The sequence below is a fragment of the Lagopus muta genome, chromosome 29, assembly GCF_023343835.1.
Source record: "Lagopus muta isolate bLagMut1 chromosome 29, bLagMut1 primary, whole genome shotgun sequence".
Lineage (NCBI taxonomy): Eukaryota > Metazoa > Chordata > Aves > Galliformes > Phasianidae > Lagopus > Lagopus muta.
In genome coordinates, this window is record NC_064461.1 from 1,746,546 (window position 1) to 1,773,100 (window position 26,555).

At 67.7% G+C, this 26,555-nt stretch overlaps 2 protein-coding genes across 2 annotated transcripts; both read right to left on the minus strand.

Annotated features, from left to right (window-relative positions):
• Window positions 1-1,543: 1,543 nt before the first annotated feature.
• Window positions 1,544-19,286, minus strand: ZBTB7B (zinc finger and BTB domain containing 7B). Its single transcript, XM_048929394.1, is given in 4 exon segments — window positions 1,544-3,093; window positions 3,096-3,127; window positions 5,244-6,244; window positions 19,173-19,286. Coding segments are annotated over 3 exon segments (1,434 nt in total). The 5' UTR covers window positions 6,236-6,244; window positions 19,173-19,286; the 3' UTR covers window positions 1,544-2,683.
• A 2,867-nt stretch (window positions 19,287-22,153) lies between these two features.
• Window positions 22,154-26,551, minus strand: LOC125685718 (mothers against decapentaplegic homolog 6-like). Its single transcript, XM_048929028.1, has 4 exons — window positions 26,026-26,551; window positions 25,346-25,750; window positions 24,321-24,425; window positions 22,154-22,924 (listed from the first exon to the last, which is right to left on the minus strand). The coding sequence occupies exons 1-4, from the start codon at window positions 26,549-26,551 to the stop codon at window positions 22,386-22,388; spliced, it is 1,575 nt and encodes a 524-aa protein (XP_048784985.1). The 3' UTR covers window positions 22,154-22,385.
• Window positions 26,552-26,555: the final 4 nt, after the last annotated feature.

Consider the following 26,555-nt stretch of genomic DNA (forward strand, 5'->3'; position numbering starts at 1 on the left):
CCATAGCATCCCCAGTTCGACCCTCATCGTGTCCCCAGTTCCAACCCCATTCTGTCCCCATGTCCATCCCTATGGTGTCCCCAAATCCACCCCCATTCTGTCCCCAAATCCATCCCTATGGTGGCCTCAAATCCACCCCCACAGCATCCCCAATTCCATCCCCATCGTGTCCCCAATTCCATCCTCATTATGTCCCCAAATCCACCCCCATCATGTCCCCATGTCTACCCCCATAGCATCCCCAAATCCATCCCCATTCTGTCCCCAAATCCACCCCCATTGTGTCCCCAAATCCATCCCTATGGTGTCCTCAAGTCCATCCCCATTCTCTCCCCATGTCCATCCCTATGGTGTCCCCAAATCCACCCCCATTCTGTCCCCAGTTCCACCCCCATCGTGTCCCCACGTCCATCCCCACAACATCCCCACTCCTCCCCCCCCCAGTTCCCCACTCCCAGCCCCACCCCCAGCGCCGGGACGGACAGACAGACGGACGGACGGACGGGGACGAACGATTCCCTGCTTCTCCGTTTATTATCAAGCAGCCTTCGTTTAAAAACAAAACAAAAAAAAAACAAAAGAAATAAAACAAAATAAAACAAAACAAAAATAAAAATAAAAAAAAAAGAAAGAAAAAAAAAACCAAAACGAAACAAAACCGAAAACGAAACGAAACGAAAATAAAACCAGAATAAAACAACAACAAAAAAACACAAAACCAAAACCCAAAGCCGACCGCCGCGGGCGATCCGTTGGGTTTCCGACACCGGAGAGCTTCAAGTCGCCGAGAAATTCAAGTTCCCCATAAGGCACTTTTTTAAAGCCACGACGGGAGTCCCCCCCCCGTCCCCATCACCCCATGGCAGGGAGCGGCGCAGGGGTCGGGAGGAGCAGCGGGGGGACGGGGGTTGGGGGGCGGGGGGGGGTCGTGGGGTGGGGGACGGGGGGGGGGGGGGAGGGGGGGGGGTTATATATTACAGCATCTTTGTTTCGGTTTGTTTGGTTTTAAATATAGATAAACTCTTCTTTTTAGGCATCCCCCCCCCCCATCCCCCAGGTCCCCCCCCCCCCCCCCCCCACCTCCTCCATCCCCGGGTGTGCGCCCTGGGGCCGTGTGCAAAGGGCAGGCGGGGGGGGGAAATGGGGAGGGGGGGGGGGGGGGGATGAAGGGGGAACCCCGCCAAACCACGAGGGGATTGGGGGGGTCCCGGGGGGGTTCACCCGGAATAGTGCAACGAGAGAAAGCAGCCGGGAGTGGCAGGGGGCGAGGGGGGCTCGCCGGGGGGGGGGGCTGCTCGGGGAATTAAGGGGGGGGGGCTCCGGGGTTAAGCTATATACAGCGCGGGATGAGCGGCGGGGACCCCCCCCCCTGCCACCCCCACCGGGAACCCCCGCCCGGTGCCGCGCTTCGGTTCCCGGGGATGGAACCGGGGGGGCGGGGGGGAGGGGGGGGGGGGGGTCCGGTCCCTGCATGGGCGGCGGGGGCCGCCCTGGGAATCCGGAGGTTGGGGGGGGGGGGGGGGGGGGGGGGGATGGAATGAACGGCGGCGGCGGCGGGGCCCCCCCCGCCCCATTGTGCAAATCCGCCAGGGGGGGAATTCCCCCTTTGCATAATTCAGAACAAACCGTGACGGGAAAAAACAGGAACGGAGCGCGGCGGGGCGAGGCGGGCAGCGCAGCTCCGGGACAACGGGAGGAACCGATCGCTCCTCCCCGACCCAGAGGGCAACGCCCGGTTCGGGACGGGTTCGCTCCTTTCCGGTACCGCACGGAACGGCCGGGGCTGCGCTGGGCTCCATCTGGACCGGAACGGAACAGAACGGCTCCGCTCAGCGCGGATCGGCACAGCGCAGATCTCTGCTGTTCGGTTGCTGATTGGAGCGGCTCAGCACGGCTCAGCACGGCTCAGCACGGTGCAGCCTGGCACGGCTTGGGCCAACGCAGCTCAGCTCAGCTCAGCCCAGCACAAACTCAGCCTGGCACAGCTTGGCCCAGCATGGCTTGGCCTGCACGGCTCAGCCTGGCACAGCTTGGCCCAACGCAGCTCAGCTCAGCACAGCCCAGCCTGATACAACCCAGCTCAACTCAGCCCAGCCCAGCACACAGCCTGGCATCACTGGTTCAGCCCAGCACGGCTCAGCTCAGCTCAGCACAGCCTGGTCCAGCTCAGCTCAGCTCAGCTCAGCACAACTCAGCCTGGCATCGCCTGGCTCAGCCCAGCCCAGCCTGGCCCAGCCTGGCATCACTTGGCCCAGCTCGGCTCGGCTCAGCTCAGCACAGCGTGGTCCAGCTCAGCCCAGCCTGGCATCACCTGGTTCAACCCAGCTCAGCTCAGCTCAGCTCAGCTCAGCCTGGCATCACCTGGTTCAACCAGCTCAGCTCAGCTCAGCTCAGCCCAGCCTGGCATCACTCGGCCCAGCCCAGCCCAGCATGGTTCAACTTGGCTCAGCCCAGCTCAGCTCAGCTCAGCCTGGCATCACTGAGCCCAGCCTGGCATCACCTGGCTCAGCTCAACCCAGCTCAGCCCAGCCTGGCATCACCTGGTTCAACCCAGCTCAGCTCAGCCATGGCATCACTGAGCCCAGCCCAGCCCAGCCCAGCTCAACTTGGCTCAGCCCAGCTCAGCCCGGCCCGGCCCGGCTCAGCCCACCGCCCCCCATCGTGCCCCACCGGACCGGCCGCTCTACACCATCTCCACGGGCACCATGCCGTCCGGCTGCGGCCCCTCTTCAGCCTCAGGCTCCATCTCCATCTCCGGCTCCTCCTCCTCCTCCTTAATCTGCGCCGGCCCCCAATAACGAGCCAGGGAGAGGCGCAGCCCCTCCAAGCGCCCATTGGAGAGGTCGATGCCGGGCGGAGCGTCGGGGGGCGGCGGAGGAGGGGGGTCTTCGCGGCGTCGGCGTCGGGTGCGAACCTCCAGGCAGTTCTGGCCCTTGAGGTGCCGCTGCAGGTGGTCGTCCTTGGCGAAGGCTTTGTGGCAGAGGTAGCACTCGTAGGGCCGGGCGCCCGTGTGCAGGTGCATGTGGTTCTTCAGGTCGTAGCTGTGCAGGAAGCGGGCGCTGCAGTGCTGGCACGAATAGGGCCGTTCGCCGTGTGTTTGCGCATGTGGATCTTCAGCTTGTCGTTCCTGTAGGGGGGGTGGGGGGGAGGAGAAAGGGGAGGAGGGGTCAGGATGCGGGGATGGAGCGGCGCCGATGGGGTGCGGGGGTGAGATGGGGGAGAGTATGGGGAACTTATGGGGACAGCATGGGGCAGGGTGGGCTATGGGGACAGTATGGGGCAAGGGTGGGCTATGGGGACAGTATAGGGACAGCATGGGGCAGGGGTGGGCTATGGGGACAGCAGGGGGCATGGGTGGGCTATGGGGACAGTATGGGGCAGGGGTGGGCTATGGGGACGGTATATGGGGACAGAATGGGGCAGGAGTGGGCTATGGGGACGGTATGGGGACGGTATGGGGACAGCATGGGGCAGGGTGGGCTATGGGGACGGTGTGGGGACAGCATGGGGCAGGGTGGGCTATGGGGACGGTGTTGGGGACAGCATGGGGCAGGGGTGGGCTATGGGGACAGCGTGGGGGCAGGGGTGGGCTATGGGGACAGTATGGGTGGGCTATGGGGACAGTATGGGGCAGGGTGGGCTATGGGGACGGTATGGGGACAGCATGGGGCAGGGTGGGCTATGGGGACGGTATGGGGACGGTATGGGGACGGTATGGGGACAGCATGGGGCAGGGTGGGCTATGGGGACGGTGTGGGGGACAGCATGGGGCAGGGTGGGGCTATGGGGACGGTGTGGGGACAGCATGGGGCAGGGGTGGGCTATGGGGACAGTATGGGTGGGCTATGGGGACAGTATGGGTGGGCTATGGGGACAGCATGGGGCAGGGGTGGGCTATGGGGACAGTATGGGGCAGGGGTGGGCTATGGGGACAGTATGGGGAAGGTACGGGGACAGCAGGGGGCAGGGTGGGCTATGGGGACGGTATGGGGACGGTATGGGGACAGCATGGGGCAGGGGGTGGGCTATGGGGACAGCATGGGGACCTCTGGGACAGGAGTGTTCTATGGGGAGAGTGTGGGGCAGGGGTGAGCTATGGGGGCATCTGTGGGGCAGGGTCATGCTGGGGGTCAGCACAGCCCCAGGGGGACACCGTGGGCACCCAGAAGACCCCATGGGTACTCAGGGCACACCATGGGTACACAGGGGGACACTATGGGAACCCAGAGGACACTGCAGGCACCCAGGGGACACCATGGGGCAGGGGACACTGCAGGCACTCAAAGGACCCCATGGGCACCCAGGTGGACATTATGGGAACCCAGGGAGACACGTGGGGCGGGGGACACTGCAGGCACCCAGGGGACACCGTGGGCACCCAGGGGGACACCATGGGCACCCAGGGGGACACCACAGGAACCCAGGGAGACACGTGAGGTGGAGGACACTGCAGGCACCCAGGGGACACCACGGGCACCCAGGGGGACACCATGGGCACCCAGGGGGACACCACAGGAACCCAGGGAGACACGTGAGGTGGAGGACACTGCAGGCACCCAGGGGACACCACGGGCACCCAGGGGACACCATGGGCACCCACGGGACACCACGGGCACCCAGAGGAACCCATGGGCACCCAGGAGGACACTATGGGAACCCAGGGAGACACGTGGGGCGGGGGACACTGCAGGCACCCAGAGGAACCCATGGGCACCCAGGGGACACCATGGGCACCCACGGGACACCACGGGCACCCAGAGGAACCCATGGGCACCCAGGAGGACACTACAGGAACCCAGGGAGACACGTGGGGCGGGGGACACTGCAGGCACCCAGGGGACACGGCAGGCACCCAGGGGACACCATGGGCACCCATGGGACACCACGGGCACCCAGAGGAACCCATGGGCACCCAGGGGGACACTACAGGAACCCAGGGAAACACATGAGGTGGGGGACACTGCAGGCACCCAGGGGACACCATGGGCACCCAGGGGACACGGCGGGCACCCAAGGGACACCACGGGCACCCAGAGGAAACCCATGGGCACCCAGGAGGACACTACGGGAACCCAGGGAGACACGTGGGGCGGGGGACACTGCAGGCACCCAGAGGAACCCATGGGCACCCAGGGGGACACTACAGGAACCCAGGGGACACCATGGGGCAGGGGACACGGCGGGCACCCAAGGGACCCGTGGGGCAGGGGACACCCCGGGGCCGCCGCCGCCTTGGCACTCACCGCGTGAAGCGCACGCCGCACACCTGGCAGGCGAAGGGCTTCTCTCCCGTGTGCGTGCGCATGTGGCGCGGCAGCTTGCCGGCACCGTGGATGACTTTGTGACACACGGGACACTCCTGAGGCATTTGGGAACGCCGTTTGCGCACCAATTTATCGGGGCTGTCCAGCCCGGGCGCCAGCGCCTCGTGGTGGAGCGAGCTCAGATAAGCCATCAGATCGGGATCGATGGCGTCGTCGTCCGAGCCGCCCTCCTCGGGGGACATCTGGTACGGAAAGGGGAAGGCGTGCGGGGGCAGTTCCTCCTCCTCGGGCACCTCGAAAGCCTCGTAGGGCTGCGCCAAGCCCTCCGGCATCGGGGGCGGAGAAGGGGGCTGCGGGGCGGGCAGGGGGCTGCGGGTGCCTTCGGCCTCGGCGGGCGGCTCCTCGCTGTGGTTGTTGAGGCGTGCGCCGCGCGCCTGCAGGAATTTGCGGGTCTTCTTGCTGCGGCGGGCGGCGGGGCGGGCGGGGGGCGCGGCGGGGGGATCCGCGTCGGGGAGGGTGGCGAACGCCTCCAGGTAACGGCGGGCGCGCTCGCAGTCGTCGTCATCGGGGCCGGGAGCTTCCAAGCCGTGGCACTGCAGGATGTCGGCGCAGGCGGCGATGACGCACGGGATCTCCAGCAGCTGAGCCGCCTGCAGCACCTCGCCCATGTTGGAGCTGCTGATGGTCAGCGTGGCGGTGTAGGCGAACTCCAGCAGGGCTCCCAAAGCTTCCGGCCCCACAAAGTCCAACTCGCAAACCTCCTGGCCCGGCCCCGGCCCCGCGAACAGCTTCTTGAAGTAGCGGCTGCAGGCGGCCAGCACGGCGCGGTGCGTGCGGTACTCCAAGCCCTGCGTCTTGATGGTGACGTCGCACAGCACCCCCAGGTGCCGCTGCTCGTTCAGGCTGCTCAGCAGCTCGCTGCTGTGCTCGGGGAAGGGGATGCCGATCAGGTCGTCCTCGGGGCTCGCCATCGTCCTCACCTGCGGGAGCACGAAGGTGAGGGGGATCAGCGCCGGGCGGCACCCGTAGGTGCCAAAGCGTCGGCTCTGTTGGGGTGCAAGGAGGCTCATCCCCACCGTGCAGCACCCATGGGTGCCAAAGCGTCATGGGAGCCAGAGCATCTGATCTGCTGCAGTGCAAAGAAACTCCTTCCACCGTGCAGCACCCATGGGTGCCATAGCATCTGCTCTGCTGCAGTGCTGCAGTGCAAAGAAACTCCTTCCACCATGCAGCACCCATGGGTGCCAGAGCATCAGCTGTGTTGCAGTGCAAGGAAACCTCACTCCCACCGTGCAGCACCCATGGGTGCCAAAGCATCTGCTCTGCTGCAGTGCAAAGAAACTCCTTCCACCATGCAGCACCCATGGGTGCCAGAGCATCAGCTGTGTTGCAGTGCAAGGAAACCTCACTCCCACCGTGCAGCACCTATGGGTGCCAAAGCATCTGCTCTGCTGCAGTGCTGCAGTGCAAGGAAACCTCATTCCCACCGTGCAGCACCCATGGGTGCCAAAGCATCGGCTCTGCTGCAGTGCTGCAGTGCAAGGAAACCTCATTCCCACCGTGCAGCACCCATGGGTGCCAAAGCATTGGCTCTGCTGTGGTGTGAATAATCTCCTTCCACCGCACAGCACCCATGGGTGCCAAAGCATCAGCTCTGCCGCAGGGTGAGCGCCCCAAGAGCGGTCTGCCAGAGGGGCGCACGGCTCAGCATCACCCCCGAGCACCCAAATTTCGGTTGGACGCCGTGGAACCGACGCGTGCCGCCGTCGGGCCCCCACCGCATCCCCCCGCCCTCCTCCCTTCCACCGCCGCCCCCAAAGCGACCGCAGCAAAGGGGGAAATCTCAGCGCGGCGCCTTTGAGCGGCGTCGAGGCGCTGCGCTTCCTGCCTGCCCACCCCACCGCATCCCCCCGGCCCACCCCACCGCATCCCCCCCGCCTCGCCGGGCGCAGCTCCCCGTCCTGGGAACGCGGGTGGGCGGCATTGCCGGGAAGAAGCCCCCACTTCCCCCCCCTCCTTTCCCCCCCAGGGCCGGGGGCCGCCCCGCGAAGCCCAACCGGGCTGGGAAGACGGGGCCGCGTTTCCTGCCCGCAGATTAGGATCAGCGCAGCGCTGGGTTCCTGCCCCCACTCCCAGTGGGGGCCCAGCCCCCTCCCTACGCTTTGCCCCAGCCCCGGGCCGCTCCTCGCCCAGCCAAGCCCTGCCTGCGTGAGCAGGGCCTTTCCCACGCTGCAGCTGGCAGAGCTTTGCGTCAGCGCTGCCATAAAAGCGGCACCGAGGCCTCCCCGAGCTGGCGGCCCCATAGGGCAGGTTGTGCCCGGCACCGGCGGGGGGGGGGGGGGGTGAAGGTGGGAGAGGGGGGGTCCTTGCCGTGCTGTGCTTTGGGGATCACAGCTGGAGCGACATACGAGTGTGAGCCCTGGGTGGGTGATGGATGCAGTCCTGAGCGTGGGGACGGTGGCGGTGGAGCTGCAGATCAGATCGAGTCCTGGTGCTCCACGGCTGCTTGGCACAGGAAGCACCGAGCCATCGCCGTGTCTGAGCTTCGGGGGGAGGCTGCGCCATGGAGGAAAGCCAGGTTGTGCCATGGGGCAAAGCCTGACTGCGCCACGGACAGAGGAAAACCAGGATGTGGCACAGAGCGAAACCAAGCTGAGCTGCAGAGCGAAACCAGGCTGTGCCATAAAGCAAAAGCCAGGCTGTGCCATAAAGCAAAACCAGGCTGTGCCATAAAGCAAAACCAGGCTGTGCCACGGAGCAAAACCAGGCTGTGACAGAGAGAAAACCAGGCTGTGCCATAGAGCAAAGCCTGACTGTGCCATAAAGCAAGGCCAGGCTGTGACGGAGGGAAAACCAGGTTGTGCCATAGAGCAAAGCCTGACTGTGCCACAGAGTAAAACCAAACTGTGGCATGGAGCAAAACCGAGTTGTGCCAGGCAAAAAAGCCGAGCTGTGCCAAAAAGCAAAACCAGGCTGTGCCAAAAAGCAAAACCAGGCTGTGCTATGGAGCGAAACCATGAGGTGCCATGGAGCAAAACCAGGATGTGATATAGAGCAAAACCGGGCTGTGTCATAAAGGAAAACCAGGCTGTGCCATAAAGAAAAACCAGGCTGTGCCATGGAGGAAAACCAGGCTGTGCCACAGAGCAAAGCCAGGCTGTGCCATAAAGAAAAACCAGGCTGTGCCATAAAGGAAAACCAGGCTGTGCCACAGAGCAAAGCCAGGTTGAGCCATAAAGGAAAACCAGGCTGTGCCATGGGGCAAAACCGGGCTGTGCCATAAAGGAAAACCAGACTGTGCCACAGAGCAAAGCCGGGCTGTGCCATAAAGGAAAACCAGGCTGTGCCACAGAGCAAAGCCGGGCTGCGCCATAAAGCAAAACCAAGCCGTGCCAAGGAGCAAAACCCGATTGCGGCACGGAGCGCAGCCATGCAGAGCGAAACCCGCGCTGCCGGGAGCCGCACGCCGCCGGACATCGCCGCGCTGCGCCCATCTCCACGGGACGGGTCGGACCGCTCCGAACCGAAGCCCGCCGCCGCGGCCGTGCCAAGCCGCGCGGTGCCGTCGGCGGGCGGTGGGAACGTGCCCCCTCTTGCCCGCGGAGGGGCGGCGCGGCCGGCGGCCCCCGGCGCAGGAGCCCATCCCCATCCCCGCGCCGGCCGCTCCCTGCGCTTGGGTGCTCGCCAAACTGGGGCTGCCTCGGCAGGCGGCTGGGAACGGCCCCGGAGCAACCGGCTGCGGAGCCGCCCCGCGCTGCCGAGCAGGCCCGACCGGCAGGGCGAGCGGCAGCCGCCCCTGAAACTGGGAAACGGGGCAGCGCCGACCGCCCGGGATGCCGGCGCCGTCCGACGTCCCCGTGCCCACCCCTGCGGGGGTCCGCGGTGCCCACGAGGCGGGGGCGAAGGGATTAGGGGCGATTAAAGCATCAGGGCGCCGGGAGCCAACAGGCTGCGACAGCCCCCGATGGGATCAGCGGGATTAGCAGCGGGGGGGGGGGGGGGGGGATTAGGGGAGGTGAGCGCGCTGCGCTTCGAGGGGGGGACGGGGACGGGGACGCGGTGCCATCGAGAAACCCGGGGCCGAGGCAGGATGGGAGGCACGCGGTGGCAGGATGGACAGACGGACTGGCGTGCGTCAAACTCCGCATCCCTGCGCCTCGCAGCTCCTCCCGTCCGCAGGGCCGGCAGCGCTGCTGCGCTCGGCCGGGTGCAGCTTCACGCTGGAGGGGGGGGGCGCCAGCAGCGCGCAAAGACCCCGCAGCACCGCAGCGCTGCTTCCAGGCCGCTGCACGGCTGCTGCTCGCACATCTCTGCCCTTCTCGGGAGGGCGGGGGGGGAAGGGGGTGCACGACTCTCCAGCGTTCCTTCCGCTGATAGCGAAGCGGGGGGACGAAGGATGGAGCCGGGACCCCCGGGCGGATGCCCGCGGATGAAGGACCGGCGCCGGGGGCGGGGAGGTGGCAGGAGGGGGATTTTCCATCGCGCCCAACCGCCCGTCCGCCGCTTCTCCCCCGACACCCCTGCCCCCCCCCCCGCGCATCCTCCCCACGGGAGCGAAGTCACATGCTGAGCGGGTGCCATCGAGGAGATCGCAGCGCTGATAAGGAAACTGGGGGGTTGGGGGGTGGGGGGTGGGGAGGGGGAGCAAGGTGTGAAGCTGTCGGAGCCGCTTCCAGCCCCGCGGAGACCCTCGGGTGGCGCATGGGACAACACAGCGTCCCCATGGGGGCAGAGTGATGGGGAGGGGAGCATCATCACCCTGCCTGTCCATCCCCCCCCCCCCCCCCCCAGAAAAGCAGCACTTTCTCGGTTACGTCAATGCCCGCAGCCGGGCCCCGTTTCGCCCTCGGCGGCCGCGCGGGGTTGGAGAAAGGGAAAGGGGGGAAGGGGGGGTGGGATTCGCTCCCCGTGCCGAACGGGCAGCCGTGCCCCCAGCACGCCGCGATGGGAACAATGGCTGCGGGTCACCCTGACACCGCACCGCCGGCCCCACGGCACCTGCCAGCCCCACCGCGCCGTGGGGCCGCACGGGGCCAACCCGCACCCGGACCGTGGCACGGAGGGACCCCAGACCCTTGCCCTCCCCACTGCGTGCGGGCAGACGATGGGGATGGGGGTCCCGGGGAGCGCTGGCCCCCCCCCCCAAAACTCGGGGTGCTCCCAGCCGCTGCCGTGCTGTCGAGGGACTTCACAGCTGCAGTGGGGAGAATGAGTCAGCCAGGAAGGTGAGCGCGGCGCCCGGCCCCTCGCCCCACGGGGCCCTTTGGGAGCCGGAAGGGGACCCAAACGGCCGGGCGTCCCCCCACCCACCCGTCCCCAAAGGCAGCCTGGGTGCCCCATAGGGTCGGCGTAGCTGTGGGATGGGGGCTGCGCAGCCTCCTCTGCCCAACAGCACCTGCTGGAGAGCGGCAATGGGTCGGCGGGTGGGGGTCCGGCCTGGCTGGTGACCCCAATGGTTGTGGGTGGGGGGGTCCTGGGGGTCTGGGTGCCGGAGGGGAGGTCGGATGAGGGCTGGGGAAACGCTCGCCACTCTTTGAAAGAAGAAAACAGCGAGCACACAAGAAAGGAAATGGGTTGAAGAGATGAGAGGGTAAACAGCACCCACCCACCCCACAGCCAGGGGGGTGAGCCGCCCCATACCGGGACCCCATCCCATTACGCACCCACCCAGCTGCCCCCAAACCTCCAGCTCCCCACGGCCACGGGGCTGAGCCCTCAGCAGCGTGGGGCAGACATCACAGCACAGCCCCGTCCTGGTGCTCAGCCCCACGCCACGCAGCGCCGGGCTCAAGGCCACGTCCCCAACGCTGTCCCCACCGCCGCCTGCAGCGGGAACCCAGCGCCCCTCACCCAGCAGGGCCCACCCACCACCCCGCAGGGTCCCATCCCAGCACCGCGGCCCCCATCCACCACCAAAGCCATCCCTGTGCCATGTGCCAGCAGAGGGGACCCCACGGTGGCCGCTCCGTGCCACCCATCCCACCCCATCCCATCCCATCCCACCCCACCGCAGGGCTCCAGCATCCCACCTCCAGCCCCAAAGCCACCCGGAAACGGCCCCACTGCCCACCCCACGTCCCTCCCACCCCACATCCCCCCCGTCCCCACGGATGGCAGCGGGGTGGGCAACGCCGCTCACCTGGCGCCTGTGCCCGCGTGTGCCGGGCGCTGCTCCGGCGGAGGCAGGGAGGGTGCAGGGCGCTGCTGTGTGAACTTGGCCCCGCTCCCCGCTGCACTTCAGCTCGGATCCCACCTCAAAAGGAGTCGACGCCCACACCCCGGGTCACGCACCTCCCAGCCCCGCTTCCCAGAACACACACAGCATTAACCCTTCTGCAGCCGACGCCAACCCGGAACGGGGCGAGGGGGAACCCCGAAGCCCCTTCCCAGCACGGGAAATTCCCAGGGGTGCCGGCACGGTTGGCACCGCACTGCAGCCATCCCCTCCCTCCCCGTCGCTGCGGTGTCACCGTGCGGCTCCCGTCCCTCCCGCCGCCCCGGGGCTGGGCGATGGGTGCCGGCTGCTCAGTGCCGGCCACGGCCGGGAGCCGGGCTGCCACCGCAGGGCTGGGCTCGGTGCAGCGTGCCACAGCCTGTCCTCTGCCCCCTGCGCATGCCCGGCCTGCTCTGCCCCATATCCAGCCCCAGTGCCAGGCCTGTGGCTGCTGCCCGTGCCACCACAGCCGGCCCCAATGGCAGGCCACTCGTGGGTGCTGCTGTGTCCTCATAGCCAGGCCATCCATGGGTCCTGCTGTGTCCCCATAGTTAGGCCACCTGTGGGTGCTGCTGTGTCCCCATAACCAGGCCCATCCATGGGTGATGCTGTGCACCCATAGCCAGCCCCAATGTCAGCCCACTCATGGGTCCTGCTGTGTCCCCATGGCCAGGCCCATCCATGGGTGCTGCTGTGTCCCCATAGATAGGCCACCCGTGGGTGCTGCTGTGTACCCATGGCCAGGCCATCCATGGGTCCTGCTGTGTCCCCATAGATAGGCCACCCGTGGGTGCTGCTGTGTACCCACGACCAGGCCACCTGTGGGTGCTGCTGTATCCCCATAGATAGGCCCACCCATGGGTGCTGCTGTGTCCCCATAACCAGGCCCATCCATGGGTCCTGCTGTGTCCCCATAGATAGGCCACCTGTGGGTGCTGCCTGTGTCCCCATGGCCAGGCCCATCCATGGGTCCTACTGTGCCCCCATAGATAGGCCCAGCCATGGGTCCTGCCGTGACCCCATAGCCAGGCCATCCATGGGTCCTGCTGTGCCCCCATATCCAGGCCCATCCATGGGTGCTGCTGTGTACCCATAGCCAGGCCACCTGTGGGTGCTGCTGTGTCCCCATGGCCAGGCCATCCATGGGTGATGCTGTGCACCCATAGCCAGCCCCAACGTCAGCCCACCCATGGGTCCTGCTGTGTCCCCATAGATAGGCCACCTGTGGGTGCTGCTGTGTCCCCATAGCCAGGCTCATCCATGGGTCCTACTGTGACCCCATTGCCCAGTCCCAATGCCAGGCCATCCATAGGTGCTGCTATGACCCCATAGCCAGGCCATCCATGGGTCCTGCTGTCACCCCATAGCTGACCCCAATGCCTGGCCCATGGGTCCTGCTGTGACCCCGTAGCTGACCCCAATGCCCAGCCCATGGGTCCTGCTGTGACCCCATAGCAGACCCCAGTGCCAGGCTGCCCATGGGTCCTGCTGTCACCCCATAGCTGACCCCAATGCCCGGCCATGGATCCTGCTGTCACCCCATACCTGACCCCAATGCCCGGCCCATGGGTCCTGCTGTCACCCCATAGCTGACCCCAATGCCCGGCACATGGATCCTGCTGTCACCCCATAGCTGACCCCAATGCCAGGTCCATGGATCCTGCTGTGACCCCATAGCAGACCCCAGTGCCAGGCTGCCCATGGGTCCTGCTGTCACCCCATAGCTGACCCCAATGCCCGGCCCATGGATCCTATCACACAGCACTGTGGCAGACACGTGTGCTGCAGGAAGCCTGGCACCAACACCCTGAGCACACCGTAACCCAGGGAGGGGGCTCTCACATGGTCCCAGCCACCCCATAGCACCCATCCTCCTCCATTCCACGCCCCCCCAGGCCGCGTCCCCCTCACTTCCCCCCCCAGCCCCCCTCTCTGTTCCCCAGGGCAGGCTCAGGCTTCTCGCAATGCCCCCATAATTACACCCTCTGCGTCCCCAGCCAAACAGCAATTAGCGCCCGAGCTGCAGCCCCACACCCCAGCACCCGCCCACACCAACACAGCACCCGGATGGGCAGCGCCATGGGGCCACAGCGGGCCTCCAACCCCCCCCCCCCTCCAACCCCCCCCAGATCCCACCCACAGCCGTGCCAGCCACGAGGAGGAGGGCAGCAGGAGGCAGAAAGGGGAAGAGGGCCGCAGCTGCTTAAAGGGGGGGGGAGCAGGGGGTTGGGGGGGGGGGGGGGGCCTCCAGCAACGTTCTCAGAAAGGCGCTGCTGCGCGTTGTGCAAGAGCTCAGCCCCAAGGGAGGGCAGGCGGAGGGGCAGCGGCCACCACATGGCATCTCGGTGGCCACCCGCCTGTCACCATGGTTCAGCGATGGCATTTCTGGTGCACTGTGATGCTCCGGGCTGCCAGGACCCAAAGGTGGGCGCAAAGGGTGCAAGGACCACAGAGGTGGGCGCAATGGACCCCAGAGGTGGGCGCAATGGACCTCAGAGGAGGGCGCAAAGGGCGTAAGGACCCCAAAGGGGGGCGCAATGGACCCCAAAGAGGGGCACAAGGACCCCAAAGGGGGGCGCAATGGACCCCAGAGGGGGGCGCAATGGACCCCAGAGGGGGGCGCAAAGGGCGCAAGGACCCCAAAGGGGGGCGCAAGAACCCCAAAGGGGGGCGCAATGGACCCCAAAGGGGGGTGCAATGGACCCCAAAGGGGGGTGCAATGGACCCCAAAGGGGGGCACAATGGACCCCAAAGGTCGGCGCAAAGGGCACAAGGACCCCAAAGGTGGGCGCAATGGACCCCAAAGGTGGGCGCAATGGACCCTAAAGGGGGGCGCAATGGACCCCAGAGGAGGGCGCAAGGACCCCAGAGGAGGGCGCAATGGACCCTAAAGGGGGGCGCAATGGACCCTAAAGGGGGGCGCAAGGACCCCAAAGGAGGGCGCAAGGACCCCAAAGGAGGGCGCAATGGACCCCAGAGGTGGGCGCAATGGACCCCAGAGGGGGGCGCAAAGGGCGCAAGGACCCCAAAGGGGGGCGCAAGGACCCCAAAGGGGGGCGCAAGGGACCCCAGAGGGGGGCGCAAGGGACCCCAGAGGGGGGCGCAAGGGACCCCAGAGGGGGGGCGCAATGGGCGCAAGGACCCCAAAGGGGGGCGCAAGGACCCCAAAGGGGGGCGCAATGGACCCACACCAAGAACCCCGCGAGGGAGGGAGGGAGGGAGCGTGGCACCTGCCTGCCAACCCTGCCCTTTGCTCCCCATAAAGGAGGGGAACGGCGCCAGCCCCCCCTGGCCCAGGTGTGCCAGGTGCTAAGGGCGGCAGATAAGGTGGGCGAGGCGGGCAGGGAGGGGCTGCCATGGGCACGCAGCCCTGACTCAGGGTTGGTGGCCGGGCCCCATTGGGGGTGACTCACCGCGGGCCCCCCCACCCTTGGGGGTGTTGCAACCATCCCCGGTGCCGGCAGCGGATGCAGAGGGGGGTGCAGCACCCAGCTTTCGGGGGGGGGGGGGGGCTGTGCACCCAATGTGGGGATCTCTCCGGTGGACTGTGAGAGAGCTGTGCTCCATCCTCACCTTGGTACCATTTGGGATGCATGGAGACAGAATGGGGCACAGCCTAAAAGCGTCCCGGCACCGGGCACACAGGGCAGCACCAGCACCGAACCACAGCACCAGAACGGGGCATGGCCTAAAAGCACCCCACAGGGCAGCACCGAACCACAGCACCAGAACACGGCACGGCCTAAAAGCATCCCAGCACTGGGCGCACAGGGCAGCACCAGCACCGAACCACAGCACCAGAACAGGGCATGGCCCAAAAGCACCCCACAGGGCAGCACCAGCACCGAACCACAGCACCAGAACAGGGCATGGCCTAAAAGCATCCCACAGGGCAGCACCAGCACCGAACCACGGCACCAGAACAGGGCATGGCCTAAAAGCATCCCAGCACCGGGCACACAGGGCAGCACCGGCACCGAACCATGGCTCCAGAACGGGGCATAGCCTAAAAGCATCCTGGCACCAGGCACACAGGGCAGCACCGAACCACGGCCACCACTGGGGTCCTGATGTCCCCCGGCCCAGCAGCACCGGGATGGAAAGCATGCGGAGCTCCCCCACGGCGAGCCCCCACTCCTGGAGCTGATGAACCCGGGTTGCCCCCCTGGGGTGGGGATGGGGCAGACGAGGTTGGACGCTGCGTTGTCCCCGGCTGCACCCGGACACGGCGCTGCGTGGAGGCAGGAGGAAGGAACAGGGAAGGAAGGGGTTGCTAAAACTGAGGGGGGAACAGGAAGGAAACGGTCAACAGCAACCGCGGGGTCCGACCGTCCCAGCGGGGGTGAAACCCACCCCGAGGTGCGGGCGTGGGGCAGGGAGGAGCCGAGGGGAGGAGCAGAGCTCCGAATCGATCTCCTGCAGCCGGGATGGTGGGAGGGGGGGCACCGGAGAGCGCCGTGCTCCTGCCTCTGCCCCATGGATCCCGTGGGCAGTGGGATCCAAACGGGGCAGCTCTGCTCTCACCACCCCACAGCGCACAGACAGAGACCCCCGGGGGGGGGGGGGGGGGGGGGGGAAGCAGTCAAAGCTCCAGGTCCCACCACACAGCCCTGGGGAGGAGTATGGATGGATGCCATTGCCCCCCACCCATCCTGGTGGCACCTTGAGCACCCAGAACTGCTGGCACAGGACAGACCCTGATGCTCCATCCCTTGGGGTCACCCAGCAAGGACAGTGCCAGCCCGCAGCCCCCCCCCCCCCCCCCCTTTACACCCCCCGAAATAGCCCAGCTTCCGCCCCCACGCAGCTGCCTCCAGCTCCCCGCTGCCCACAGCTGATCCGGGCCGGGAGGGAGGGGGGCAGGGCGGCTCTAATCCCCCCCGAGCCCACTTAGCACGGCTGTACCCCCCCCCCCCCCCCCCCCCGATCCGCACAGCACTGAGACCTCCACCCCCCCCCGACCTGGGCAAGCGACGCATCCCGCAGCACAGAGCGGGACACGCAGCCAAGCCACGGCACGCGGGGCAGTCCCCACGATGTCCCCAAAACGGGGATGCCCCCACCGAGCCACCCGTGCCGGGAATCCCTCCCCCCCCCTCCCCCCTTCCTTTCCCCATCCCACAGCGCACAGCATCCCCGCACCCATCCTCACCGCGGCATCGCCGCAAGGACCGGGCACGGGGAGAGAGCACCGGGGGACGGCACGGAACGCTCGCATCCCCGTGCTGCTCCGTGCCGTCCCGTAGCCCCGAGGTCGGCCGGCACCCTGTGCGCAGCCCCCGGACCCCCCCCCCCCTCCTCCCCAACTCACCGCCGCCTGCAGCCGCTGCCCATGGGGACGCAGCGGGGACGGCCGGGGCAGCGCGGAGCGCGCACAGCTGAGCCTGCCGGGAGAGGCCAGCGCTCTGACCTACTTCTCCTTCCGCATCACCTGCTTTCATTTTCCCTCGCCACGGCTCAGTCCCTTCCCCCCCCCCCCACCAACACCACCGCCACCACCTCCCGCCCACGGCCCCAACCCGTCACGCTGGTGGCTCCTCGGGGACACCGGGACCCGGCGGCTCCCTACGGCACCGGAGGGCTGACGGCGTTGTGCCACCGGGCCCTCGGTGCGCTGAAGGTCACCGGGCACAGCTGGGGACAGGCACGGCCACCTTTCCCACCCCCCCCACCCCCCCCCGGCGTCACCTCCCTGGCACGAAGCGAGTCGGACGGGTCTCAGCCCGGCCCCTCGCTCCGTCCTCGGTCGCCCCGGGGCTCGGCGGGGTGTGGACACGCAGCTCAACGCGGGGATGCAGCTCTGCCCCAGGGACACGGGAGGTGCGTGGGGACGGCAGCCTCGCTCCCCCTTAGCGTTCCACTGGTGGTGGGGGGGGGGTTTCTATGGAAAGGCCCCGGCACTGGGGGAGTGCGAGCGCTCCCGGGGGCTCCCGCCAGCAACCAGCGCTGCCAGGAGAGATTTCTGCGTGGTTTCATCATCCACCGCCGCCCCGAAGGAGAAGTTCCTGCTCCGTCTCAGGACACCCACCCACCCTTCGGGGCCTGCGGGCTGCGGGGCTGCGCCCACCGCCTTCCCCCCCCCCCCAATACACCACCACCAACCCCCCCCCCCCCGCGTGTGCGCGCTCGGGGCCTTCGTGTGCCACGTGTGCACCGAGGGTGCATGGCAGCAGCTGGCAGAGCTGCGGCCGCAGCTTCGGGCTCAGCGCTGCTGCCTGTAAAGTACTGGGGGGGGGGGGGGGGCGGGGGTCAGCCCTGCAAAGCCCTCACAGCCCCCCGGGATGCCGTTCTCCACGCCCCCAGCCCGGTGATCACCTCCCCAGGCCTCAGCGTGGCAGCAGCCAGGTTAAAAACCCGCTCCGCCCCCCCCCCCCCCCCCCCCTTTCCACCCCCCAGACCAGGAGCTGCCCGTTCTCTCTGCAGAGCCCCCACACATCGCAGTCCCACTGCCCCACAGCTTCCCCTTCTCCAAGCTGAAGTTCCCCTCTCTCCGCACCCAGCGCTACCACAACCCCTCAGCAGGCACCGGGGGACTCCAAACCGTGAGGACACCCCCCCCCCCCCCCCCACCACCGCCATGTGGGAACAGCGCCCAGAAAGCCACGGACCTGACTCTGCTCGGGGAAACTGAGGCACGGTGAGACACCCCGAAGGCACCGAACCCAAAGGCAGCGCCCAGAGCTCGAGGCCAGGAGGGGACCCAAAAAACACAGCAGCCCCCCGATCGAGGGCAGCCGTAGCCCAAGACAACGGCCGTTGTCTGGCGTGAGGGTAAACACCGCACCCCGCCCCGGACAAACAGCAGCGGGGGCAGCGGCCCGGGGGGAGCATGGAGCTGGGTGCGGGGCAGAGTCCACAGAGCTCAGGGTGCCCGAAGGGTGGGGGGGTGGGGGGGAGGCAGGGCGAGAACCACGGGCACCCCCTGGCTGCCCGGAATTGGGTGAAACAGCACCGCGGGTCCCGGTTTTGCCATCGGGTGTCATTCCCAACCGCGAGCTCACCGGGGAGCTGGGTGCGGGGCAGAGTCCACAGAGCTCAGGGTGCCCGAAGGGTGGGGGGGGTGGGGGGGAGGCAGGGCGAGAACCACGGGCACCCCCTGGCTGCCCGGAATTGGGTGAAACAGCACCGCGGTCCCGGTTTTGCCATCGGGTGTCATTCCCAACCGCGAGCTCACCGGGGCAGGGCAGGTCCCCGGCAGGCCTTACGCAGAAGGACGCGGGGATGCAGGGACACCAACGGGGACAGGGAGCAGCGGGGGGGGAGGAAGGTGAGCCCCCCGAGGGGCTCAGCCGCCGCCGATCCGCGGGACGGTGCCACGCGTGGGCCGGGAGCACCGGAGCGGCAGCGCCGGCAGAGTGAGGGCGAAAGGAGGGGACGCGTCCCGGTGCCCGGTTATCCACCGCCGCAGCCCCGGATCGCTCCCCGAGTCCCGAGCGGTGCGCGCAGCCCCCCACCCCCCCCCCTCCCCCCCCCTCCTGGCACCCGCGCCCCGCCGACGTGTCCGCGTCTGCCGGCAGTTCCCGTCCCCGCCGCTCCCGTGTGCGCGGAACGAACGGAGCCATAGAGGAACCGCACAAGGAACCGCAGCGGGAACCGAGCACGGAACGGGGCGCACCGCCCCGGAGCCAAATCCGGGAGCGAGCGCACCGAGCGGCACCGGCCCCGCCGCAGAGCACCGGAACGGCGCGACTCACCGGAGCCGGGCTGCGGGCACCGGGCCGGTAGCGGTGCGTCCGTCGCTCCCCTCCGTACAGACAGAACCGTCGGTCCGCCGGGCCCCGCGTTCCCCCCGCCCGCTCCGCGCCTCCTCCGCTCTCCACCTGCGCGCTCCGCGCTCACCTGCGCGCCCCGCCCCGCCCAGCGCCGGTCCCGGGGCCGCAGCCCCGCCTCCGCCTCCACCTGCACCCGCCGCCCCCGCCCGGCCCCCCCCCCTCCGCCGCCTCCAGGAAGCGCCCGCCCCCTCCGCGCCCATTGGGCAGCGCTCCGCATCCCCCGCCTCCTATTGGCGGAGGGGGTTGTCCGTCACCCCCCGTGCCGTCCCCCCCCCCCTTCCCTCGGGGGGAGGGGGCGGCGGCGTGCCCCCCCCAACCCCCCCCCTCGGGGCCGGCGGGGAGCGGAGCGGTGGGGCCCGGCCGTGGGGAGCGGGGGGAGGAAGAGCTGAGTCAGAGCGCCCGGGGGGGGGGCGGCGGGGAGGGAGCGCGCTCACACCGGAGCCGCCCCCCGCTGGGGGGGAGCCCGGTCCGGCGGTGCCGCGCCCGGTGCCGCGCCCGGTGCCAGGCGCTGAGCGCTCCGCCCGCTGCGGCCGCGGAGCTCCGGGCCCGCCCCGCTCGGTGCCGGCTGCGGGGGGGAGGGGGGAGAACGGGGAAGAGGGCACCGGGATGGAAAACGGGGAAAACGGAGAGTGGGGAACGGGAGCGCCGGGAGTAGAGAAACGGGGAGTCGGAACGGAGAACGGAAAAGCGGGGGGTTGGGAAAGGAAAAAGCGGGGGGACGGATAACCGAGCGTCGGGATGGAAAACTGGGAACGGGGGTGAAGAATCGGGCACCGGAGAACGGGAAACCGGGCGCCGTGCACCGACTGGCGCTGAGAAGCGGGCACCGGGCGCGGAGCCCCTCCCGGCCCTGCAGTGCCGGTGAACGGTGCGGGCGGAGCCCCCCTTCTCCGGCAGGTGGCCGGCCGGGGGTCCCGTTCCGACCCGTTCGGGCCCGCCTCCGGGCCCCGGGGGGACGGCAGAGGGCGGCCCGGCCCCGCGCTCACCTCGCCTCACCCCGACCCCCCCGGAGCGCTCCTGACTCAGAGCCCGGCGCGGCCGCTGCCCGGAGCGGGTGGAAAGTGTGAGCCGCCGCCGTGCGCTGCCAATGCAAACACCGCCCCGCAGACGTTATGTCAGCGAGGAGGGGCGGGGGGCTCCGCTCCGGGCCGGTCCCCGCCTCTCCCGGTTCCTCCGGTGCCCCGGTGCTCGCTCCCGGTTCGTTCATCCCCGCCTCTACCGCCGGTACCGGGCACCTGCGGCCGTTCCCTTTTGCTTTTCCCGAGCGCAAAGCGATGCGCGGAGGCTGCATCTCCGTTCGTGTCCGTCCATCGTTCCGTCCGTCCATCGTTTCCGTCCATTCACCTGCCTCACCTCCACCCAGCTCTAACCCTGCTGTCACCTGTCCGTCTGTCCGTCCGTCCGTCCCCAGCCGCACCGCCGGACCCATCCCGTGGCTTCGGACCCATCCCGTGGGTTCGGAACCCGCTCGGGGTTCCCGCAGAAGCGGAGGGCTTCTGAGGGGGGAAATCCGCCAAAAATCCCCTCCCTCCGCTGCCACCGAAACCCCCCCAACTCGAAACCGTCCTCCCACCGGCCCCCGCCGCCTTCCGGTGCCCCCGTGGCGCAGCCCCCCCAACCCCCCCCCCCCCCCCGCACTCCTCCCTCATCCCGCACGGGGTCCCACCGCAGCCCCACCGCTTCCAACCGGAGGCAAAAGGTTTCCGTCCTCACTTCCCCAACCCCATCACCCCCCCCCCCCCCCCACTCCCGTTCCCCCCTCCGGTTCTTCCCGCAACCCCGCACCTCCCTCCCGGGCCCCCGAGGCCGCAGCCCCCGCCCCGTACGGCCCCGCCGCTATTTTTAAACCGCTACGTTATTTCGGTGCCCCGCGTTCTCGCTCCCGCCGCACCGTTCCCTCCCGAAGCTCCGACGGCGCGGACCCGCGCTCACCTCGTAGCACCGGGAACGGCTGGGGGCCGCGGAGCCGCCAGGCCCCTTCTGTGCCGGGCCGGCGGCGTGGCAGGAAGGACCGGGCGGTCATCTCGGCCCGGCCCGGCCGCCTGCAGAGGGCACTGCCGGTCCCCGGAGCGCAACGGAGCCCCCGGGTGACGGCACCGGGGCGGCCCCCGTAGGGGGGGGGGAGAGAGGGGGGGGGGGGATGGCGGCGGAACGCGGCGGGACGCGGAGCGTTTTGGTTGCCGGTGACACGTTATAAATAACGGATGCAGATCGGGTGCGGAGAGACGGAGGTTGGGGGGGGGGGGGAGGAAGGGGGAAGGGGGGGCTGCCCCAGATGTGCTCATCTTCCTACGGTCCCGCTGCGCTCACCTGCCTGGATTCCAGCTGTGTTCACCTCCCCCCCCCCGCCCCACATTCCAGCTGTGCTCACCTGCACCGCCTCGGATGCGCGTTTCTGCCCCCTCCTCCAGCTGTACTTACCTCTCGTTCCAGCTGTGCCCGCCCCCATTCCAGCTGTTCTCAGCCCACCTTCCACCAATTCCCCATTCCAGCCATTCCCACCTCATTCCACCTGTGTTCACCCCCCATTTCAGCTGTGCTCACCCCATTCCAGCTGTTCTCAGCCCTCAATCCATCAGTTCCCCATTCCAGCTGTCCTTACCCCTCATTCCAGCTGTGCTCACCCCCTATTCCAGCTGTTCTCAGCCCTCATTCAATCAATTCCCCATTCCAGCTGTGCTCACCCCTCATTCCAGCTGTTCTCGCCCCCCCATTCCAGCTGTTCTCACCCCTCACTCCATCAGTTCCCCATTCCACCTGTGATTACCTCCATTCCTCAGCTTTCCTTCCTCATTCAGGTTGTGCCCACCTCATTCCACCTCTGCTCACCCCTCATTCCAGCTGTGCTCACCCTCTTCATTCCAGCTGTGCTCATCCCAATCGCCCCTCACCCCCTGCCCTATAGACCCTTGCATTCCCTGCACTCCCACCCTCCTCAACTTCCTCCTTGTTCACCCTTTTACACAAATAACATAAATTAAACATGCAACGTAACCACTGAAATCATAATAACCAAGGAGAGATTAAATAACGCCCTGCCCCAGCCCCACACCTGGGCTTTGGGGGGGGGGGGGTTGGGGGTCCCATGGGAACGCAGGGGCCCATAGATGGGGGTCGTGCCACCCCAACGGCTGCTCAGCGGGGCTGTGCCAGCAGCACCTCCAGCCAGCAAGGGCACGAGGTGATGAACTGCCTGGAGTAGCACGGCCCCCAGCCCTTCCCAAAGCTGATCCGGACGCTATGGGGGTCACAAGGCCCATCCCCATTCTGCCACCCCCCGGCCCCGAACCCCCCTGCCCTCTCGTAGTCGAACACCTTCACCGAATACCCTGGCAGCACTTTGAGCACGGCCAGCCCGTGGGCTCCAGGAGGGCCCAGGGTGGGCGAGCTGACAAAGATGGGATGCTCGCTTCGGTTGTACGCCCAGACGGCGCTCAGCTCCCGGCTCAGCAGCAGCCCCTTCCCAATCTTCCCCCTGGCGCGGCGCACGGCGCGGCTGCGGTGCACGGCAGGCAGTTGGCCCAGGCAGAACCCGCTGCCCCGCGGCAGCTCGCTGAAGACGTTCACCGACGCTTCGTGCACGTCGTAGAGGCGACCCACGCGTGTCCGGTGCTCCCAGTACGCCAGTTTGCACCAGCAGCCGTCCCGTGCCGCGCTCCGAGAGATGCTGGTGTCTGTTGGGAGAGGTGGCAGAATCACAGAGTCACGACATGGCCTGGATTGGAAGGGAGCTCAAGGGTGCCAAAGCTGCGACCCCACAGTGCCTGCAAAGCCACCGACCTGCCCACGTCTCACAGCAGCCCAGGCTGCCCAGGGCCCCATCCAGCCTGGCCTCCAACCCCTCCAGGGATGGACGGGGCATCGCAGCCTCTCTGGGCAGCTCTTCAGCCCCTCACCGCTCTCCCAGCACACAACTTCCCTGAGCCCCAGCCTCCAGCTGCCCTCCCTCCGCTTCCAGCCGTTCCCTGCTCTCATCTCCCCTGCCCAAGAGCTGCCTCCCCTCCTGGCTGCAGGCTCCCTGCAGGCGCTGCAGGCTGCACTCAGCTCAGCCCCAGCTCCTCTTCTCCATGCTGAACGAGCCCAGCTCCCTCAGCCTGGCTTTGCAGGGAGCTGCTGCAGCCCCTGCTCATCCCTGCGGCTCCTCTGGCTCCTCTCCCACAGCTCCCTGTCTCGTCTGGGAACCCCCAGCCCTGGACACAGTGCTGCAGACGGGGCCTCAGAGAGCAGAGCACAGAGGGACGATCGCCTCCCTGGCCCTGCTGCCACCCCTCTGCTGATGGCGCCCAGGATCCCGTTTCCTTTCCCAGCTGCAATCACACCCTGCTGGCTCCCATTCAGCTTTTCACCCCTTGGGACCCCCAGGTCCTTCAGTGCAGGGCTGCTCTCAATGGCTGCTCCTTCCACTCTGCATCAATGCCTGGCATTCTTATGGCCCAAGTGCCAAACCTCACACTTTGCTGTGTTGAACCTCATCAGGCTCCCCCAGCCCCACCTTTCAGCCCCTCGAGGTCCCTCTGAATGGCAGATCATCACGGTGCTGCGTGGCTACACATGCCTACACCCAACCCTCTGCATACGGTGGTCCCAAGGGACGCACTGGGATGCCGGCACACGGGGGATTGGTGCCTGTGGGTCACACACGGAGCGCCCCATGGCTCTGCAGCCAGGATACGGCGATAGCAGGAATCAGTGAGCTGCTGAGCGGCGGCACGTAGGCCCAGGGCAGCCCCCTGGGGGCCACATTGTGTGCCAAGGTTGGGTGGGGGGAGAGAGGGGGGGTTGAGGGGGGGTCCCTGGTGGATGAGAAGGTGGAGCCCGGAGGCTTTGTGGCTTGCAGCCAGGCTGGAGCCGCGCCGCGTGCGTCAAGGCACATTGTGTGCGGCCCCGTGGGCAGCGCTTCCTCCGGCGGGGAGTCCGGAGCAGCCAAAAATAACAGGAGAGCTGAGTGCTGGGGTAAAAGGGGGGGGGGTGTTTGGGGGGGGTGGATCCTCCCAGTAGAAGCCCTCATCCCACGTCGGCTCCCAGTCCTGCGCCTGGTTTTTTGTTGGGTACCGCGTTTTCGGCCCTTACCGCGCCGCTCCGCGTGGTTGCAGCTGAAATCCAGGAGCTGGGGGGACTTGGGCTCAGCTGGCCAGGAGGGGCTGATGGACTTCGAGTAGGGGGGTGGAGGGGTCTCTGGAGTAGGGATGGGAAGCAGTGAGGAGTTGAGCACATGGCCCAGTTTTCTAGATGTCACCCCATACCCTGATCCCATTCCCACTGGGGACCGAATGCCGGAGGGACCCCAGAGACCAGGGGCTGGAGGGGTCACAAGGATCAGGAGTTGAAGGGACCCCAGGGGCTGCAGGGATCCCAGGGGCCAGGAGTTGGAGGGATCACAAGGACCAGGGGCTGGAGGGACCCCAAGGGGTTACAGAGACCCCAGAAATCAGGGGCTGAAGGGATCACAGGGACCAGGGGCTGAAGGGACCACGAGGACGAGGGACTACGGGGACCCCATGGGGTTACAGGGACCCCAGGGACCAGGAATTGGAGGGATCACAAGGACCAGGGGATGGAGGGACCCTAGGAGTTACGGAGACCCCAGAAATCAGGGGCTTGAGGGGGACCACTGGGACCAGGGGTTGAAGGGACTGAAGGGACCATGAGGACGAGGGGCTACGGGGACCCCAAGGGGTTACAGGGACCCCAGGGACCAGGAGTTGGAGGGACCACAAGGACCAGGGGTTGGAGAGATCCCAAGGGGTTATGGAGACCCCAGAAATCAGGGGCTGGAGGGATCACAGGGACCAGGGGTTGGAGGGACCACAAGGATGAGGGGCTACGGGGACCCCAAGGGGTTACGGGGACCCCAAGGGGTTACAGGGACCCCAGGGACCAGGAATTGGAGGGATCACAAGGACCAGGGGCTGAAGGGACCACAAGGACGAGGGGCTACGGGGACCCCAAGGGGTTACAGGGACCCCAGGGACCAGGAATTGGAGGGATCCCAAGGACCAGGGGCTGGAGGGACCCCAGGAGCTGCAGGGACCCTGGGGATTGGCCACTGGGGACCCCCCAGATGGCAAGGAGGGCCGGGGGGGGGGGGCACTCACCAGGCGCAGCCAGACGGCTGAAGTGATGGGGGTTGCAGCAGAGCGCGGCCGCATCCCCGCAGCCCCCCCGGCCCCCCGCGCTCTGGCAGTAGCAGAGATGCTTGAGCTCATGGGGCTGCCGCAGGTCGGGCCAGCGGAACAGGCGGCACAGCAGCACCTGGGGGGGCAGCGCCTGCTTGGCCCCCCGCGGCACCCAGACGCAGCCGGACTCCCAGGCACCGCGGCTCTCCACCGCCTGCAGCAGCAGCTCCAGCTCCTCGTCCTTCAGCTTCTTGAACAGGGCGTGCGCCGCGGGTTTCAGGGCACCGGGTCCCTCCTCGGGGCCGGGGGTCGGGCAGCGCTGCCGCCACAGCCGCCTCAGCAGCGCGGCACGGCGAGAACGGAACATGGGGCAGAAGGGCAGAGCTGGGGATGGGGACGCGGGTGTCACTCGATGCGCTGAGACGCATCGCACCGTGTCCCCCCCTGCCGCCACCGGGGCGATGCCGCATCCCCGTGGAGCCGCCCCATCCGTCGCACGCTGCGCGCCCACCGCCGCCATCCCCCTAAGTCACGTTCTGCCCCCCAATAGAAGCCCTGTGCAGAGCAGCGTCCCCGTCCCCGTGCCACGCATCCCCGTGCCACGCATCCCCGCGCCACGACCCCTGCGAGGGGGTCCCCGGGGATGGGGTCAGACTCACGGTGGGCGGCGGAGCTGTGTGCCAGGAGATGGGGTCGCGCGTAGGGCCGCGCTGTGGGGCGGCCCGGACCGCTCTGCCCGCGGCTCGCCCAGTTCAGAGCTTTTTCCTGTGCCGGGATTCTCCCCTCCCCCGGACCTCCCCGTTTGGGGAATTCATTGATTCGTGTGTCCGGACCTCGGGTTGTGGCGCGGATGGGGTCAGGACGCGGCGACAGCGGGGCGGCTGCGTGGGTTGTGGGGCAGGGGATGCCCACAGCGTTGCAAATGTTGGCACGGTGTTGGGGGGCAGCGAGGGGGCAGCGAGCAGCGCGGCGTAACGACGCATAACCCAACCCCACGGGAAAGAGGGGCGGCGGGGTGTCCCACAAAGCCCCCACTCCTAACGCTGAGCGGGCTGCAGGGGTGACCCGAACCCTCCAAATCAGGGCTCCCAGCTGCCCCCCAAGCCATCTCAACAACCAAACTTTCCCCCCCCCCCCGCGGGCACAACGTGAGGGTGGGAACTCGTGCCATAACAAAGCCATCATGTAA